The following is a 20,998-nucleotide window of genomic DNA, read 5'->3' on the forward strand; positions in this document are numbered from 1 at the left end:
ACCAAACTAAAACAAGTGGAGTCTTCTGGAAGAGAAAAAAAACATGCTCTAAAGAATTAAAAAAAAAAGAAAGAAAAAGTGCTGCTGTGGGAATGAACCAATATGAATGAAGCGACTTAAAAGTTAAAACCAAAAAGACAGAGTACGTTAAAGAAACCGTAGCAAACGTCGAGAGGAAGTTGGCAAGGACGCGCTCAGGGGATTGGTCTACTCGAAATAGCAACAGGCTGGTCACTCACACACGCTAGCTCTCGCGTGGGAATTTCTTCCGTTTTTTATTTTATGATGTAATAATAATTAATAACTCATCTTTTGGTCCAAATAGCTGGATTCAGATATTAACGATGAGATGGAGAGCGGAAAGAGAGAGAAATGAAGTGAGAATAAGCAAAACTAACGGGAAGAGCATTATAAAAAAAAAAAATGAAAAATAGATTTAAAATAAAAAGTGAGGGTAAGAAGTAGAGAGAGCAAGAACCAAGAACTCGTCGTTGCTTTATTGACTGTGAAAGAATAAAGAGAGAGAGAAGAGCTTCAACTTGGATTGAAAATTTCTGCAATCTGTTGTTTGTCTAATCAATTTGTTTGTCAGCTATCTCTGTGTGTAGCTTTGAGAGAGAGAGAGAGAGAGAGAGAGAGAGAGAGAGAGAGAGAGAGAGAGATGAATGTTGTTGCTTGTGATTAGTGGAGAAGTTTGAAGAGAGAGAAGATAGTGTGTGTGTTGATAATGGGAACTCCACCAACAGATGAGCTTCTGAAGAAGATCCAGCAGCTAGAGGAGGGACACGCGCACCTGAAGCAAGAAATGTCAAAGCTGAAGCTCTCCGATGTGAGGCACGGCCATCGCCAGAGATCTCACTCCGTTTCTCCGCAGCGTTCAAGATTCGGTGCTCTCTCCAAGAACCGAACTGATGCACCAACCGCGTTGAAGAAAGGCTCGTGTTCCTTCAAACACTCCTCGCCGTTGCAGAGGGAGAGTCGCGGCGGCGATCCTCCAATTCAGGGCGCCGAAGAAGAAGAAGTACAAAAAGCTGGTCCAAACGGTGGTCCTTCCGCTGTTAATTTCACAGAACGCCAATATCTCAATATTTTGCAGTCAATGGGACAGTCTGTTCATATATTGGATCTTAACTCTCGCATAATATACTGGTTAGTCTCTTTGTTTTTAATTTCAAGAATCGAGATAGAAATTTGATATATATGTTGAGTGTTGACTATATAATGTTATATCATGTTGATTACATTAATTCAGGGAACCTACATTAAAACCTTATTCTTGAAAATATATAAATATTGTATATAATTGGGGAATGGTTTTGCAGGAACCGTAGTGCTGAGAAGCTTTATGGTTATACCGCAGAGGAAGCTCTAGGGAAGGATGGGATTGAGTTGCTTGTGGACCCTAGAGATTTTGTCTTAGCCAATGATACAGTGAATCGTGTCATGATGGGAGAGAGCTGGACAGGGCAATTTCCGGTCAAGAATAAGATGGGAGAGAAGTTTTTGTCTGTGGCCACTAATACTCCTTTCCATGATGATGATGGAAGCTTAGTTGGAGTTATTTGTGTCTCCAGTGATTTGCAGCCCTTTCTTGAAATGAGAGTTCCTATGTCAGGTGAGAGAAACTCCGAATCAGATTCAGATGCCCGACCTAGAAGTAGCATTACCAATAAACTTGGCCTTGATACTCAACAGCCGCTTCAAGTTGCTCTAGCGTCCAAAATTTCAAATTTGGTTAGTGCCATAACTTTATGCTTCTGTGATTTTAGTATACCGTGCTGTGTCTTGACATTGGAACCGTTAAACAGGCATCAAAGGTGAGTAACAAAGTTAAGTCAAGAATCTGGACAGGAGAAAATAATGGGGATCGCGAAGGTGGGAACGGTGAAAGTCGTCATTCTGAGCATAGTTTCTCAGAGAGAGAGGATGCTAATTCCAGTGGAGCTAGCACCCCTAGAGGTGATGTGCCACAATCCCATTTTGGTGTATTTTCACAAGTTGAAGAGAAATCCCAGGGAAAAGGTCGAAGAGACTCTGGTGATGAGAGCGAAGGAAAACCTATTCACAAAAGTGTACCTTCTAAGGCTGAGGCCTGGATACAAAGGAAAACATTATCATGGCCATGGAGAACAAATGATCGTGAAGGATCGGGGGCAAGGAATGTTTGTGTTGCTGGTTCCTGGAGACAGAATGATCAAGAAAATGAGTCAGTAAATCCTAAGATTCTTTCTTGTGGCTTGAAGCAAGAAGGCCAGGCAGGTGAAAGTAATCGCCCTAATAACAATGAGGCTTCAGGATCCTGGTCCTCCTCTGTTAATGTTAACAGCACAAGTAGTGCCAGCAGCTGTGGGAGTGCTGGCAGTTGTGCTGTTAATAATAGAGTGGATGTGGACACTGATTGCTTGGATTATGAAATTTTGTGGGAGGACCTGACGATTGGAGAACAAATTGGAGAAGGTAGTCACATTCTTAACTAAAGGGGCAAGCTTGATAACCTAATCTTTTAACAATATCTATGCTTTAACAAAAAAAAAGAAGGTATTTTTATGTTTGAACTGTTGTTCGTTTCTTTCTGAAGCTCTGATGATTTATAGAGCCCATGCTTGGAAACCCAAATATCTTTTTAATGGTGATTATTATGCTTTACCTGTAACTTGTTTCCTATTCACCTCTCTGTTCTTAAATTGCAGGTTCTTGTGGAACTGTATATCATGCTCTGTGGTATGGATCAGTATGTTCTTTTCTCTTCCTGTAATTTCTGGTTTTAATTTCATGCATTATAGAGAATATTTTTTGAGCAATTTACCCCAACTTAAAATTTCTTTGATATTTTTGTGGACATATTTGAGTTTCATATTTATTGATTATGTAAATTGTGAATGTGTTGCAACTGGAATTACTAGCATTTAGTCTACTAAGGTCCTTTATTGTGCTAAATTGAACATTCTTGAGTAAAGAGATCATAGGATTTCTGGTTGGCCTGTGAAATGAGGATGACAACTCTAAGTCTGACAATGTTAGAATGCATCTTTTTTACGTTTGACAATCTACATTTTACTGACTGCAACCCTGACTGATGTCAACTTGTATTCATGTTTTTGCAGGATGTTGCCGTCAAGGTTTTCTCCAAGCAAGAATATTCAGATGATGTGATATTGTCCTTCAGACAAGAGGTATGCTTTCTTTTTGTAGAATTTGCAGATCATGTTTGGCCACAGGTTTCATCACCACTGTTACAGTGGATAGAATCAGCCAAATATGGTATAAAGCCTTACATTCAGTATAAATGATTAGTTTTGTAGCTTGACTGGTCAAACAAAGTTCAATATGGTTGGCCACAGTGAGAATAAGGAAAATTAAACTGGAACAGATAATTATTTTTTATCTTAATCTCTTTTTTGATGATGAAAAAATAAGTTTACGTGGATTGGGGGTCAGGCATGCCACCATACTATTAATTTAATCTTTTATCTATATAAATGGAAGGGAAAAAATATGTCTTCCCTTTTGATTGGATGGTTTTATGTCTTCATTGGTGTATAAACCACACCTTTATCTATTTGTTTAGTCAGTATCTTTTTATTATCCACACCTTTATTCATGAAATATAATAAACCCCTAATGTTGATTTGGTACGGCCCGTGTATATTCTATTCCCTCAGATTAACTGACTTTGTCAGTACTGTTATTGTAACCTCAATTGCATTATATTTTCACGTTTGATAATTCTTATATCATCTTAATTAAAATAATTGGGAAAAATTTTGGGTTAGTGCAGAAACTATTAGTTATTGAGTGGAGCCATAGCCATCAGGATTACTGAGGGTATGATTTAATGTACTCTAGAATTTAGTTAATGTGGAGCTGTACCTTATTCTTCTATTTTTTCATTTCACCTCTTTGGTCACTTTTTTCTTCTGAATCTCCTGAGTTCTTGGCAGCGCCTAAATTTCTTTTGTCTAACATTGATTTGACAACATTTTGTTGAATGAAGGTGTCTGTGATGAAAAGACTTCGACACCCAAATATTCTTCTCTTCATGGGGGCCGTGACTTCACCTCAACGTCTCTGCATTGTGACAGAGTTTCTCCCTCGGTTGGTTCTGAAACTTCCTTTTGACCCTATCATGAGCATTTTTATTCTAGTTTATTATGCTGTGTATAACAAAGTATAGATCTGGGCTGATCATTATCACGTTCATTTGTACTTTATGACTTCAGTGGAAGCTTGTGTCGCTTGTTACACAGAAATACGTCTAAACTTGACTGGAGACGACGAGTTCATATGGCTGTGGATATTGTGAGTATTTGGTAATAGAATTATGGATTACATGATATCTTTTCCTTCTGAAAATAAGATAGACCATTGTTGTGCTGCTGATTTATTTCGGTAGAATAGTGGCTCATTTAGTTTTCTATTTCTTCCTTTTCTTTTTGGTATTATTAATTCATGGGCACGTGATTTTGAATCTGCTGTTGGAAGCGTAAATTCCATTGATATCTTAGAAACCATCTCTCGCTGTGCTTGAGGCATTTTGTTGTATGCTTACAACTTACTCTTTCCACAGGCACTAGGCGTAAATTATCTTCATCATTGTAACCCACCTATCATCCACAGAGATTTGAAGTCCTCAAATCTTCTAGTTGATAAAAACTGGACTGTCAAGGTCTGCTGCTTGTCACTTTTCTATTTATCCTACAATATTGGGTTGGACACTTGTCCTTGATTGCTTATGGATTTCTAGTATCATTTTTGTTAAGCTAGACAATATATTAATCACGTGCGAACTCAACAGGTTGGTGATTTTGGTCTTTCACGTCTTAAGCATGAAACGTTTCTCACAACTAAAACAGGGAGAGGCACGGTAGGCTCGTCTCTCTCTTCTCTTTTTCTTGGACCATAAGATTTTTGATATGTTTGAAATTGTCTCCTTTAAATTTTACTTCTAGAGTCTCAAAATATCTTACTTAACTAGCATTTTTCACTCTGTAGCTTCAATGGATGGCACCAGAAGTTCTTCGTAATGACCCCTCCGATGAGAAGTATGTCCAGGCCATTCTCAAATACTCTCTCTCTCTTCTTATCCACTCATGTTTTTACACAAATTTCAGACTTTGAAATTTGAATATGTTTTTTTGCTGCTTTTTGGGTTGTCAGGTCTGACGTTTACAGCTTTGGGGTGATATTATGGGAACTTGCAACTGAAAAGATACCTTGGGATAATCTCAACTCAATGCAGGTATTGCTTTCATTTCATGTGTATTGCGAACCTTTGAAGATATATTTAAACAAGCAGATGTGCAAACTGAAATGATAGTAAAACTGCAAGAGTGGTTTTCATCATTGTTCTAGCATTTTTTTCCATATTTGTTTTTCCAATACTTAAAGACAAACTATTACACCTTGGGGAATGCAAGGTAGGTTTTTAATCGTGTCTATGGTTTTCAACTTTATTTAGTTTCTGAATTACACTTACTTCAAGACCATAGTGACTGGAAATTTTTATATAATAAATTTTTGCCCCGCTTCATTCTGATATCACATACGAAGACTTTTTTTACGCAACTATGGAATATGGATCACTGTGGGTGCATATATGAACAACTTTTCCTCTAGGAATATTGCAGGTGATTGGAGCTGTGGGGTTCATGAATCAGAGGCTAGAAATTCCAAAAGATGTTGATCCACGGTGGGCTTCTATTATTGAGAGCTGCTGGTATAGGTGTGCATTCTCATCACTTTTGAACTTTCGTACTCTCTGAATTCATATCCAAGCATAAATGTTATCACCCAAAAAAACAGAGATCAATTTAAATTTGACTTGCGCCCTTATTATTGGACTGCTTACCGTTACAATCTTCATATTACTAGCTGTTTCATCAAAGTAAAAATATTTGGCCATTTTATTGCTCTAATATTTTGTATTGTACTTGATGTGGCCTAGGTTACTTTTTGTATTTGTGGTGGTGCATAAGAAATTAGCGGTTGCATAATTGACTTTGGATTGTACTGGAAATGATTTTTTACAGAAATCATTAATCTCATGTTTTTCTATCTTCTTTTGGGTAGTTTTACTCGTTAATATAGAAGTCGATAGGTGGTGCAATTACCAAAGATCTTTTGCCAACTTAAAATTTGTCTATTCCTACCAGTGATCCAGCTTGTCGGCCAACATTCCCGGAACTGCTTGAAAGGCTTAGAGAGCTGCAAAAACGGTATGCCATTCAGTTTCAGGCAGCCCGATCCGCTGGCAAGGAAAGCACCCAAAAGGAGTCCTAGGCTATTTTTTGTCACATGTGGCTGATACTTACGGATTTTTTTTTTATTTTTTTGCATATATTTTACCATAGTTCCTGGAGTAGATGAGTTAGTACAAACAGCTGGTCATGAACCATGTAGAATAGCTGATCTGAGTCCTTCATCAACATTTGCTAAGGCAATATAGAGAAGGGGGATAGACTGATAAAACAAGGTGGGGATTGCCAAACTTTTGATGGTGATTGGGTTAGTCATTTTATTTCTTTTTAGTGGCATCATAAAGCTTCAATTTATTGGTGGTGCTGTATGTTTGGAGTCTTGTCAATCGGATCGATTACCACCCGCATTTGTAATTTTCTATGCAAATGTTTGCGCCACTATTTTAAAGTTGTACAGAAGGTAGCGAAAAGGAGAGAAAATTTTCATTTGACTACATAGATTAGAATCACAAAGTCGATGTGCTTCAGTGTTTTTAGTTAATGTTGGATCTCTATCATTACCCACTTGAAGTAAAAAGTGCAGCTCAGCACGTCAGACAGCCTTTTAAAAGGACCCATTCAGGATTTGATTGGCCTGTTTCGGTTCAACTTATAGAATTAGTGTAGACAAGAACTCGGATATAGATCGTAATTTTCAATTGCAACTACATTAGATTGGCGAACCCTTTTATTAATATTAACGGAACAGTAAATTCTTATTTGCTAATGGATGCTATATTATAACAAGGTATAGGTTAAATAATCAGAAGTGAAAAGTGTTTATTAGGAAATGTTAAAACAGCAGGTTATAATTAAATAGTTTTTTGAAACTTATTTTAAATTTAATAAACTTTATAATTAAATTTATGAATGAGTTCTCGTTAAGTATTTTTGTAAAATAATACTTAATTAAACTCTTGTCAGATGTGTGTACATACAAATTTTCCTTGCGCTCCTCGTCTTCAGATCAATTTTTCTGTTAGGCCTTTTGTGATGAATTCGTTCCAACTCTCAAACGAAGCCTTGGATCTACTTAGGCATAAGTAGTTGAAATGAATACCATTTGAGCAAGAACTATACCATGCATTGCTCATGTATTCAAATTATAACGACTCTGCATTGTGCGCGTGGCTCAGCCAAACGCCCTATCTTACTTCACATGAAAAAGGAAATAGTAAATACCCCCAACACTTAATTTGTTACAAATAGTTTCTAATAGTAATAACATTGTCGAACCTTGTTTGTATAAAATATTTTTGATACCACACTATATGAGCTCTTTCAAGGAGAATATTATTAATAATTTGGATCAATTTTTCCTCCTACCATGTTCCTTGTTAACGAGTGGAAAAGTGACGTGAAGAATGAGATCGTGGAGGGACACATCTTCACATGCAACTAGTAGAAATCTGAAAGAACTTCACTGGTGGGGAATTTACAAAGCCTAATGCAGGACCGAGGTTACTTTTATCACTTGTAAAGTGAAATTATACTTTAAAAGATGAGGAAATTAGTGGGATTCCCCGACAAACAAATAAAAAAGATAACAAATTAATGGCTCTAAAGACATGATGGAGGTAAGGATAAAGAAAAGGCTGCGGTGAACTGTTGCAGCATTTGGAGCCAGCTATGCCTTTTATTGGAATCTCCTTCAATACGGAAAAAAGTAAGTAAAAACATAGTGGACGCTTACTTCCCAACAATGTCAACTTCAACTGTAACACCGAGAATGACTCTATCAACTTGGAAGTAACATAATGGAAATAACTAGTTGCACAAACTGTACCGCACAATAATTTACAAGAGCTTGTGAAGCGCAAGGCTTTCCATCTGACTAGTTGAGAAATTATTTTGCACTCAACTTGAAGATGAAGGTGCAACGTGCTGAACTAGCAAAAATGAACTTTTTATGTAAATGACAAACTTAGAGATACAAGACACCAACTACTCCTATGTCTAAGATAGCACAAACTATGCATAGATGATCTAGGGATCAAGATCATGGGGATCTTTTCACTAAATTAGTCTCAATGTTTTGTTGGATTTTTTTTTAATTTTTAAATAGCCCTTACTGTTTTTAAAATTATCTATTTATATAAGATTTTAAACTTAATTAAAAAAATGATAGCTTAGAAGAAATAAAAGTGGTATAGCACATATTTATGCAATGCTATAATAAGATTACGGAAAAAAAGTATTTTTATATGAAAGTATAATAAAAAAAATAGTACAAACATATTTTAGATGTTGTTCAGTTTTTATTATAATGTGAAAATTTTAACCAAACTATATTATAAAATAGTTTTTAAAATTTTAATATAATTATATTTCATTTTTTAAAAATTAATTTAGTGGTTTGAAAACGGTTTAAACACTCTACTCACTTTATTGGCTAAAATGTTTAGAAGAAAATCCCTATTTTAATTCCAAAAATCTAAGTGTTGGTATGTTTGTTTTTCCATTTTTAAAAGAGTTTTTAATTTTTTTTTTCTAAATATAGTATAAATTTATACTATATTTAGAAAACAAAATTGAAAACTCTTTTTAAAAGAGAAATCAAACATACCAAAAATTTGTTTTTTGTTTTTACTTTATTTTTTTTCTAATTTAGCTTTAAATTTTTAAAAATAAATTTTCACTTTAATTTGTTTTAGTATAAAATAACTATAAAAAAGACAATTTTTAAAATATAAATATTTTGTACAGTTAGAGTTTAAACTTACTAACACGTGTAACTTCGGGGATTAAAACGAGGGTTAACACGAAAATCTAGCTTCAAACTATATATGTAGGAGAAAAAAAAACTCCTTCTAAATCCAGGGTCCTTAGCCATCATGAGGCATTAGTTTACTGGTTCTGACTGCTTATATTAAGCTCAATGTCTGGCATAAGCTTGTAAGCTACAGTAAAGTCAGTGCCTAACATTCGATTGGAAGTAATAATGTAATCCTGTAAACATTAAAACGTGTTTCAATACATGGAACCTAAAAGATTTCTGAAGAAATAAGGTGTTGATATTCAGATAAGTATCATCTTGTGAAACATTGGCATTTGATCATTCCCACTAGGTCTAGTGAAACCCATTGTCATGTAAAAGCACCGTAAGGTATAACTAGCCCAAAAGTTTGGGCCTCATTTTTCGTGATCCATGTCTTTTGTGACAACGATAGATGTGTATGTTTTCAAAGCATAATGCTCGAAAAAAAAAGCGTATTTGGAAAATCAAACTAATTTAATATTTAGTTAATAAATTCATATCATGTGATATTTTGTTATACTTTAAACATCAAACTCATTAAATTATGTTAAACAGAAAATATTTTGATAGGTTATACTAAAAAAATTATTAAAATGTGAAATAAAAATTGATAAAGTCACGAGTTAGTTTTGTAGATTCAAATAATTTTCTTACAAGTTCCTACGAATACACTCACAAATAAACACAAAGTGTACATTTGTTTAAAGGGATATGTGCCACGTTGATTAAGTAACGTTTACATATACGGTCGTAATTCTTGATGAAGCTAAAATAAAAATGGCTAAGCAGAGTCATGTGACTATGAATATATAGTCCATGACGTACACAAGACACGAATGACAACGTGTCTTCTCAATTTAGATTATTGAATTATACATAATATTTTATGATAAACATTCTATCATGCATAGAGTCTGTTATAAATTTTACCATCTGTGCCAACACTGCTAATAATGGTATACTGTGCCTTTGCATTTCAATTCTGATGTTCATGTTCTCATGTCGTTTGCTGAACAGCTAGCTTCATTATGGATTTAGGTTTTCCACAGGGTTTGGTAGTTGATCACATGCCACTGCCTCCAGCTATTCTCAATTAATCAATACCATCTTTTTTCTTTCATGTTGAAAATGAAGGTAAGTGACTACTAAAATATGTATTTGTTTTTTTCTAATCCTTTTATTGGTTTATTTTGTTGTACTTGTAAGGTTACCTATATATTTACAAACACACACATGTCACCATTTAAATATACATACGGAGAACCATAAATCGAATAAATGTTAGGGAATTTGTATTATTAATTAATTATGTGCAAAAATTCAATAATTTATTTCTTCTTTTTGCCATTCAATAAAGCATTGACGACAGGTAAATAAAAAAACAGCGGTATGGACATTTTTAAAGGTTTTAACAACATTTTAGTCTCAATTTATTTGTTTTCAATCTCTTATTATGTATAACATATAAGAATAAATAGGGACTACAAATAATAAGCAGAGATTAAAAATAACAAATAAAGATAGGAACTAAATAAAAAAAGAAAATAAAAAGTTAGTCATGCTTTCTTATTTGTATAGCTTTTAAATCACGGGTAAGCCAAAATAAAGAGTACACTAATGGTTAATATTTATACATTTTAATCAAATAAAGTTAATTATAAGTATGGAACTTATAATTTTAAAAAAATATATATACATATATTTATATGCCCAGAGTAATTTTATTTTTCATCTAAATAATATCGCACACGCACTCTAAATAATTGTATGACCGAAAAAATATACATTGAAAAATATAAGAGACTATTATCATGTCCCTTTCAATAATTCTATACTCTAAATGTAAGAAATAAATAATTGAAACTATCTTTATCAACGGAAGAAATAAGTGAAACTATAATTTTCAACGGGATTTTATCATAATTTTCCAACAATTATATATACTTTAGAGAAAATTTTATATTCAATTTCAACTGTTTAATATTGTATATTTTTTAATATTGGTTTATCTAATATGTGTTCAGGAAAACACAATAAGAATTTATTAAATAATAAATTTTTATTAACAACTATAGTATTTAATATTAGCAATGCATTAAATCTAGTGATATTATATAAATTTCAATAAAATTTATAACATAAATATTCTTATTGTGTATTCTTTAACACACGTTGAAAAAATGAGTTAAAAAAAAAACAAAACGAGGGACATTTAAACTAGTTTAAAATGCTAGTATTTGATTTATAACGATATTTTTTTATTTGTCAACATTGTTATTTGTTTGATAAACAACTTTCTAAGTATCAATTTTGAATTCTTATACCTTTTTTTCTTATATTTAATTTCATCTCTATTTTTTTTCATATTCTTTTATCAATTATTTTACTCTTTGTTATATTTTTTTAAATTCTTTTTCACCTATTTCACGCCCCTGTATAAGATATGAAATTAATAAATTTTTTTTGTGATAATATATATCAGAATACGCCTGTTACTACGTATTTATGGTGAGACAACATGTACATGTGCTGGGGTGGCTGCAAGTCCTGAGAATGCTACTATGTTTATTAAAACAGGGTAAACGACTTCACTTGGATACTGAGATGGCTGAAAATGTAGCTCACATGCTAATGCCAATGCTAATGCTAATCCCATATATGGTTTTGGACTGACAAATCATACACATGGTGGGGGCAAGGTTGCCATTTATGGGTGACAAACACCGTATAAAGACGTGAGTTTATTGATCAATTCGTAACTTCGATTCCATAGTTGTATTTTTATATTTATATTTCTTGTATTCATATTTTTTATTTTATCATATCATCTATTGTATTTTCATTTTCATTTTCATTTTTCATTCATTTAACATTTAATTATTTAATGTGAATACAGGAAATGATTACGTAAAATCACTTAATTATTGTAAAAATAACAATAATAAAATAAATTGTTAAATTTTATTTAAATGGTTAAAATTAACAAAAGAAATATAATTTTTAAATAACTGTGATGACTAATTAATTTTTATTTTTAATAATTTATGTATAGATGTGTGATTTAAATTTAAAATTCTCATAGTAAAAATTGTTCTTACTGGACAGTTCCCAGTGAATACAATTAAGCCAATCACAGTAACTTGTACAGAATTTTGATACGTACAGCCTTCACTCGGACTAAAAATTAATGGCTCCGTAAGATTGTATCCTTGCCTCGACCAGTCACGTGGAGCATTGAATATTAAAATAAGGATTATGTTATTTACGTATCTTTTGTTTTTTGCCGTAATAAGTATTATATATATGCATATAAATGGATTTTAATAAAAGAAATTGAAGAATTGTTGTTAAAAATCTAGTACGTCTCTTCATTAATTATGTCCTCTGTATTATTCCGCTCCAATAAAATATTTTCTGCTCTTAATTTATAGTTTATATAAGTAATTATTATGATTATTTTATTGGTTGATTTTAATATGTTAATATTTAATCTTCTCGAAAAAAAAGGGCAAACTCCGATAATTAAAGCGCTCAAATTTTCCTTATAAGAGGTGTCTACTTATTTAGTGTTCACTCAACTTCCGTAAAGATTACTTCATATATATAGAGGATTCATGTGAGAAATTTAAGAAAAACATTTTTATTTAAATTTTTATTATGATATAGCGAAAGGACTTTCACTTTCTCAATGTTAGTTCTGAGCAATTCATTAACAATTCAGCTTGTAGTTATTACTGCTACTTCACTGTACTAAAAGACTGAAGAAAGTAGTTGATGGTTGGGACATGACAATTATGAATTCACCGGCCAATAGAATTGTCTTCCAAACAAGTTTGAAAATTTGATCATTCTTGATATATAAGACGCTCATAAGTCTACGTTTATTTATGATACGTGTGCTCTCCTTCTATTATAAATAAGTCCAAGTGAAGCTTTCTCACTACAAGCAAAGCAAGCGTTTTCAGTTCTATTTTCTCTCTTTGTGCAAAGATGGGGAAATTACAAAACTATATTGGACTGCTTGCTGTGGCATTTGTATTGGTGATTGGAGTAGCGGAATGCAGAAAAATTAAGGAGAATGAATTAGTTGATGGCTTTGGAGGAGATGGATTGGGTGGTGGTGCCGGTGGAGGTTTTGGTGGTGGTGCTGGTGGAGGAGGAGGACTTGGAGGTGGACATGGGGGTGGCATTGGAGGCGGTGCAGGCGGGGGTTTCGGAGGTGGTAAAGGTGGTGGTGTAGGAGGAGGAATTGGAGGTGGACACGGTGGTGGAGTAGGGGGAGGAATTGGTGGTGGTGGAGGCGCAGGAGGGGGTTTTGGAGGTGGTAAAGGAGGCGGTGTAGGAGGAGGAGTTGGAGGTGGGCATGGTGGTGGTGTAGGGGGAGGTATTGGTGGTGGTGGAGGCGCAGGTGGAGGTGCCGGTGGAGGCTTTGGAGGGGGTAAAGGTGGTGGCGTAGGTGGTGGAATTGGAGGTGGTCATGGAGGTGGAGTAGGGGGAGGAATTGGTGGTGGTGGAGGTGCTGGTGGAGGTGCCGGTGGAGGTTTCGGAGGGGGTAAAGGTGGTGGTGTAGGTGGTGGAATTGGAGGTGGTCATGGAGGTGGAGTAGGGGGAGGAATTGGTGGCGGTGGAGGTGCTGGTGGAGGTGCCGGAGGTGGCTTTGGAGGCGGTGCAGGAGGTGGTGCCGGTGGAGGCTTTGGAGGCGGTGCAGGTGGAGGTGCCGGTGGCGGCTTCGGAGGTGGAGCAGGTGGGGGCGCCGGTGGTGGCTTTGGAGGTGGTGCTGGCGGTGGATTTTGAATTTAAATATATTCTTAGTAGCATACTCTATATTATGCAATGTAATGGTCATTCATGGAAGCAGGCTCGTACGTAATAATCTAATATATAATATATAGATCATTGAAATAAATTAATGCAAGTTTTCTTTCCACATTTTCTGGTTGATCTTCTCCTCTGGCTTTCAACCTGAGTTAACCTTTCATAATTTACAGACTATACTAGCACTTTATAAAACGATAGGCTGGCATGTTTCTGGTTTGACACAAATCAATTTAAATTGTATTAAGCGCCCAAAAAAATATGGCACTAATAAACTGTACAAACTATAGAGAAATTATAATTATATAATAAATTTGTATAATTTTTTTATAAATTATAAAAAAATGTTACAAAAATTATTATAAAAATATCAACTCTAAATTATACGTACCCCTGAAACTGATCTTTTAAAACTTGAATTCCATCATAGACTCTGCATACAAAGGCATGGTAGAAGGTATAAATTACTCTGTCACGACCACAAAGCGCGTACATAATAATCGATGTTTATTCAAATGAAATAGTACCTAACATGTAGGGAAGCCTACTTGATATCTGCGTCTCACTTCACATATGCAGACTGCAGAATGTGATTATAGCCAAGATGGAAGCAATTATTTCTTCGCTCTATTAGGAGATTTTCATACATGCAAAATTACTTTTTCAATTCCCAGATTTTCAACATGTTCGGGAATATGTTTTAAAGGATAATAATACATATTTTACAGTTTAAAATATATTAATGTGATTAAGTGTGCACTTTTGGAGATTTTGATACGTTGTGCATGCCACCAGCATATGATGATACTAATGGAGAAAAATATGATGACCCTTCCCTTTCCTAGGTACACCCAACCAACGACATATACAAAGAATAGTCGTGTGTTAATCTAAATTATCATGAAATGTAAAGAGTGAGAGATTCTTGTTTATCATGAAATGTTTTGCACTTGGTTTGATTAAAGCGAAAATAAAACTACGGTTAATTTTACTGTTAATCTAAATTATCTCTTGTCTCTTTTCTTTAAATATATTTTATTTATTAATTAATACTATAAATATTGAAATAAACATTTTAAATGGAGGGTTGAGGAATGAAAACATTTCTTCTATACGTAACAATTGAGTGGAGTCGGACATTGTTGTCGCTCTCTTAAAACACGAGAGACCGCAAATAATTATTTATTAAAAATGTATAAAAATATAGTTCCGACGTGTCTTCGATTTAAAAATGGATTTTTTATTTAAATATTACAAATTTAAAAATAAATTCTTAAATTATGAGTATTTTAAAATTATTTTTCTATACGGAGTGATTTTGTTGATGTAACATATGTTTCATCAAAAATAATATATTTTTTTAAATAATAACAAATTTTATCACCATAAATATGAAATGACCATATCATAATATGTGTTAGTATTTAGATGCTTTTGTAATATTTATAAAAAATTAAAAATTAATTTTGCCATAAAAAGTAAAAATTCATAAATAATGACACGTGTTACAATATTATTGAATTTTATCATAAAAATTATATAACTTACCAAAAAATTAACACATGTCAAGATTTTTAATGCAAATTAAATATAGAATTTTTTTAATTTAATATAAAATTATAATCACATCATAATTAAATAAAATTAACTAATATTATACTTGATTTTTTTTATTTACATACAAATTTAAATTATATTTTAATTAAAAAATTAAAATCACTAACATAATTAAGCATAATAATTTTTATCATTAGATACTAATTTTAATTACATTAATTAAAAAATTACTAACATAATACCAGCAACAAAAATTTATATTTACATACAAATTACTAATATAATCACAATATATAATTTATTTTTATTAATTTTAATAACATAATCAAACAAAATCTAATTTAGATTTACATATAAATCATAACCACATTTAAAAATAAAAATTAAATTACTGATATAATACTATTTTTTTTTATTTACATACAAGTTCCTAACGTAATCACAATACATAATTTATTTTCACTAATTTTAATAACATAATCAAACAAAATTTAATTTAAATTTACATACAAATCATGATCACATTTAAAATAAAAATTAAATTACTAACATAATAGTAATTTGTATGTAATATATAATTTTTTTTTATTATATTAGTAATTTTTTTATTTTAATGTAATCATAATTAATATTTAATAATAAAAATTATTATACTTAATTATGTTGACAATTTTAATTAAAATATAATTTAAATTTATATGTAAATAAAAAATATTTTTAGATATGCTATTAGTTAATTTTTTTAAAATTTTATTTAATTATAATGTAATTATAATTTTATAGTAAAATAAAAAAATTTATATTTAATTTGTATAATGAGTTAAAATCGTGTTAATTTCATATAAATTATATAATTTTTATAACAAAATTTATTAAAATCGTTACACATTTCATATTTATAAATTTCTCATTTTTTATTATAAAATTAGTTTATAGTTTTATCATTGTAAAATTATTTAAATACTAAATTTAATTTAATGTGTCATTATCCGATTATTTCACACTTCTCATGATAATTTTTTTAAAATTATTTTTTTCTAGCTATTTTAACAAAATATTATGTCACGTAAACAAAATTATCTCAGCCAGAGAAATAGATTAAAAAAATTCATAATTTAAGAATATAATTTTAAATTTGCAATGTTTAAATAAAAAAGCCTTAAAAATGATACTCTGTTCAATCGAATCAATCCCTTAGCGTCACGGCCCTTCAACACCTTCCCCCTCCACCGTTCTTCAATCCTTCGTTTTAAGGCCATTGCATACGACTCAATCTAATAGCAATTCAACGGACGAGAGCGATTCGGGTCAAACATGGATCGCCAGAACCCTGATAACCTTATACTCGTCAACTGCGACCCCAACGGCGTCGCTTTGGTAACCATCAATCGTCCCGGTTCCCTTAACTCCCTCACCCGCCCCATGATGGTGGACCTGGCCCAGTCTTTCAAGAGATTGGACCGGGACGAGTCGGTGCGGGTCATCATATTAACCGGGACGGGCCGGTCATTCTGTTCCGGCGTGGACCTTTCCGCCGCTGAAGACGTCTTCAAGGGCGATGTCAAGGACCCGGAGAGCGACCCGGTCGTGCAAATTGAGCTTTGCCGCAAACCAATCATCGGAGGGATCAGAGGATTCGCCGTCACCGCTGGATTCGAAATCGCTCTCGCCTGTGACATCTTGGTCGCCGCCAAAGGATCCAAGTTCATGGACACTCATGCCAGGTTCGTTCGTTCGTTCCCGTTTTATTTATCAGAAGAAGAAATCGTGTATAATATAATTTTGGTGCTTGGTGAGGTGCAGTGGTACTCGGTTGTGGTTCTTTTAATATCTTTAAAAATAAAAGAGTATTAACCTTTAAATTATTAATTCTATTATCAATCCATCTAAAATTACCAATAAAAATTATTTCACGTATAAGAGATATGAAACCTTCTCGATTGCAAAGTTACTTTATATTTTACCTATAATTTTTTGTTGTCATTCTAAAATACGTTACGGTTGCAGATTTGGGATATTTCCTTCGTGGGGCTTGTCTCAGAAGCTTTCGCGCATCGTAGGGGTGAACAAAGCCCGCGAGGTGTCTCTGACCGCCACGCCGCTGACTGCGGAGGTGGCTGAAAGGTTGGGTTTGGTGAACCATGTCGTTGAAGAGGGTGAAGTATTGAAAAAATGCCGGGAAATTGCGGATACTATTATGAAAAATAATCAAGACTTGGTGTTGAGGTACAAATCGGTCATCAATGATGGCCTCAAACTGGATCTTGGCAGTGCTCTTTCCCTTGAAAAGGTGAGGATTCTTTGTATAGCTTTTCTGTGTCTATAATTACATGAAGTGGATCCAATGAAACACGTTGCTTCCTTTCTCTTCGCGATGTGCATGTTTTTCACTAAGTGTGATGTGTTAATGTTATGTAAGTATAGTTGATAGAAATACAGGGAACTTAAAATATGTACTGTGTATGTTATCACAGCAACACTACTTGCTGAAGGACAACAACTACGTGCGGTGTCATACATACTTTTGATGTTGTTCTCCCATTAAAATTGATTTGGAGTTTGACTTTGGTAATTCACATTATAGGTCGGTGTTAAATGGTTTTTGTCGTAAACTTGTTAGAATTAGAGTGAATAATCTTCAACATTACCCCAATTAATGATGGCATTTTTTTTCGAGATCCTGAATGAGCATTTAGTTTAACAAATTCCAGAGTCAGATTAGTTTACAGGATCCCTGGGACATCAGATTCCAGTGTAGTTACCATGAATCAGAGATTAATATTCTGTGCTTTTTCGTGGATTAATTGGCTGTTTATTCTTTAGAATTGATGGCAAATAAAAGAAAAAGGTTTTGCTTTTCGCTGGAATTCTATCTGGCGACTGCTTTCTTTACTGTCTCCTTGCCACTATTTATCTCCTAGTTGAATTTGTACTATCCGTTGTGTTGATATTGGCTTAGTAAACAAAATATAGAAGATTGATATAGGTGGAGAATCTTGCGTCGGAAGTTACGCTCTAGTTAGTTACAGGTGTAGACAATGAATATAAAGGATATTTCAATTTTGAGTAAAAAAGTGTGAAAACACGAGTGTGTGAGAGCCTGAATCTGTATATCTCTGAAGTTTTCTCTGTAATTTTGTGAGTCGTTTAAAACTCAGAAAGAAAGAACTTGATTTTGATTTGTTAATGTTCTAAAGGTAAATTTTTTGTGTATTTAGCTTCTTATTATTCTAGTTTTCTTGCGGTTTATTGTGATTGTTCACGATAGAGAAGGTGTTCTTGTTTGTTATTTCTGTGAATTTGGTTTAATTCCACAAAATATTGCATTCTTATCTTCTATGTAATCAATAATCCTTAATAATGTATTGGCATCTTCCTCCTCATTTATGCATTGTAGCTTTGAGTTGTACTGTACAAGCTATCTTACAAAATTTTCATCAAATTCTCTAACTGTATATGAAATTTAGGAGAGGGCTCATGATTACTATAATGGAATGACGAAGGAGCAATTCAGGAAGATGCAGGAATTCATAGCAGGTCGAAGTTCCAAGAAACTGTCCAAATTGTAGGTTCTTTCTTTTGCATTGTTCTCTCATGGTGTAAACGAAAATGTATATATATTTTGCTTCCAAATTTGAGGTTTTACGAGCATTAATCCTTACAAAATCCGCAGACATTGTTTTTCTTAATGAATTGTATCCGGGGATCGCAATTCCTTATTATCAAAATAAATGTCGTGAGTATTTAGTTTTCTGTTGGTCTTTGCTCCACGAGTGATATGCTGCTAATGAGGCTAGGCATTAATTCCCAGGTGGAACAGTAGGGAATGTGATAGAGACAATCTCAATGTCTCAAGTCTGTAATTATGGAGGTTGGTCGGATGCTGAATTTAGGTTGCATGTCATTATGGACGGTTTGGCTCAAGGAGGGGAATGGAGAGAAAAGGAAGAGAGAGAGAGAGAAAAAAAAAAAAAAACTATATTATATGAGAATCAAAAGTTGGGGGCTAGAAATCTTGACCCTTCTTTTTTATAAAGGAGTCGTGATAATTTTAAAATTTTGGATAACTTGAAGGCTAATTACGTAGTGTTTCAAGGTGATGTATTCTCAATTATTGAGTTGCCTGGATACATAGTGTTTTAGTTGATGAAAAATTTGCATAAGAATAAAGTTTTTGGTAAGGCTGTCTGTCAATGACAAATAAACTTAAAATTAGATGTTTTAGTCAATCTATATATAATAACTTTTTTGTTTTATATCTTTGTTTTGGTCCTCCGATTGTTCCTGCCCAATTCAACATTTATTATTATATTTAGTCTTCAAAATATTAGAGACATCAATAGTCTTTTCATGAATTTGTTTTGTGATTTTATATTATCATTTTGACTCTAATAAATAGTGACTTTTGAACTATTTTAATATTAAAGAAATAATATTTGAAATTTAAATTCAAAATTTGGTCTTTTTTTATTTTATGAAAGTCAAATGTTTCACTTAATCAAAATCCATTGATTTATAATGTAGTGTTTCTCTTAATCATATAAGAGATTAATTACTATAAGTGATGTTTATTTTAAGTATGTTTAATTATATTTTGTTATTTCATATCTTAAAAGAGTCTCAAATTACTTTTCAACTAAAGTTTTATTTATTTGAAAGTTTGAAGAGAAATAAAGTAAAAGAGTTTGAAAGGGGAAGGAAAGGAAAGGAAAAAAAAGGAGAATTAGAATTAAATCTATGTTAAAATCTTTAATATTGAGAGAGAGAAGAGTGTTAATGGTTTAATTATGTAAATGACAATATTATTTTTTATATTTTTATTTATATTTTTAATTTAAAAAATAAATATTTTCTCTTTTTAAATATTTAATTTTAAAATTAATATTTTTTAATAATTTTTAAAAAAAATTAATTTAAAAATTAACATGTTTTTTTAAAAAATAGAATTCTAATAATAGTGGGAGAGAAAAGAAAATCTTAAAGAAAATTTAACAAATTAACGTTAGAAGAGTTTTTAAGGGTTTAGAATTTTTAAACCTTCTCTCTATTTTAATTAAGTAACTTTTAAATAAGAGTTGTTTCACTAATTCTTCTCTTCCCCTTTCATCTCTCACTAACTCTTCTCTTTTAATTATTGTCACCGTCTTAGTACTTGCAAATAATTGTTAGTTGTGTGCTTGGACCTACACTCAATTTTAAGTTTAAAGACTTTTGACGAGACTCAGGTTTTTTTTTTTTAAATATATGCAATAATTTTTAAATAATTTTTTTTCTCATAACTATATGTAAGTTCATAAATATAAAAATAGATGAAAAAAATTCTCAGATATATATTAAGAGTACATGAAATTATTATTTATTATATACTTTATCATTATTTGTTTAGATAATTTTATTATTAATTTAATTAACATGTGTTCAGAACAAGAAAATTCACAATTCCTCATTTGAAAGTAACTTGTTTCATTATAATAACATCAAGTATTTACAAAGAATTATATTAATTCTGTTTCTAGCAATAAAATATTTTAAAATTAAGTATTTACAACATCCAGTTTTCAAATTATGAAATCATTATCTTGTCGCATATTGTAAATTGAATTTGCAAAAATTAGATATACACAAAAATGTT

At 32.4% G+C, this 20,998-nt stretch overlaps 3 protein-coding genes across 6 annotated transcripts; all 3 read left to right on the top strand.

Annotated features, from left to right (window-relative positions):
- Positions 1-333: 333 nt before the first annotated feature.
- Positions 334-6,917, top strand: LOC113848495 (raf homolog serine/threonine-protein kinase Raf). 4 transcript variants are annotated; one of them, XM_027478043.1, is made up of 14 exons: positions 380-612; positions 651-1,149; positions 1,323-1,734; positions 1,809-2,457; positions 2,691-2,731; positions 3,105-3,173; positions 3,995-4,095; positions 4,221-4,299; positions 4,568-4,666; positions 4,796-4,864; positions 4,993-5,042; positions 5,158-5,239; positions 5,628-5,722; positions 6,153-6,801. In XM_027478043.1, the coding sequence occupies exons 2-14, from the start codon at positions 728-730 to the stop codon at positions 6,277-6,279; spliced, it is 2,295 nt and encodes a 764-aa protein (XP_027333844.1). In that variant the 5' UTR covers positions 380-612; positions 651-727; the 3' UTR covers positions 6,280-6,801. The 4 variants fall into 4 exon arrangements, 3 of the variants coding, with proteins under 3 accessions (XP_027333843.1, XP_027333844.1, XP_027333845.1); XM_027478042.1 differs by having other exon boundaries at positions 334-1,149; positions 6,153-6,917; XR_003501823.1 differs by having other exon boundaries at positions 380-1,149; positions 5,617-5,722; positions 6,153-6,807.
- Positions 6,918-12,944: 6,027 nt separating this feature from the next.
- Positions 12,945-13,887, top strand: LOC113848497 (glycine-rich cell wall structural protein-like). Its single transcript, XM_027478045.1, has one exon. The coding sequence runs from the start codon at positions 12,985-12,987 to the stop codon at positions 13,786-13,788; it is 804 nt and encodes a 267-aa protein (XP_027333846.1). The 5' UTR covers positions 12,945-12,984; the 3' UTR covers positions 13,789-13,887.
- A 2,655-nt stretch (positions 13,888-16,542) lies between these two features.
- LOC113848498 (probable enoyl-CoA hydratase 1, peroxisomal) lies at positions 16,543-19,512 on the top strand. Its single transcript, XM_027478046.1, has 3 exons — positions 16,543-17,090; positions 17,374-17,656; positions 18,834-19,512. Exons 1-3 carry the CDS (start codon positions 16,681-16,683, stop codon positions 18,933-18,935), a joined length of 795 nt encoding a protein of 264 aa, XP_027333847.1. The 5' UTR covers positions 16,543-16,680; the 3' UTR covers positions 18,936-19,512.
- The last annotated feature ends 1,486 nt before the right edge of the window (positions 19,513-20,998 follow it).

The sequence above is a fragment of the Abrus precatorius genome, unplaced genomic scaffold (genome assembly GCF_003935025.1).
Source record: "Abrus precatorius isolate BTA unplaced genomic scaffold, Abrus_2018 Scaffold8, whole genome shotgun sequence".
Taxonomy (NCBI): Eukaryota; Viridiplantae; Streptophyta; class Magnoliopsida; order Fabales; family Fabaceae; genus Abrus; species Abrus precatorius.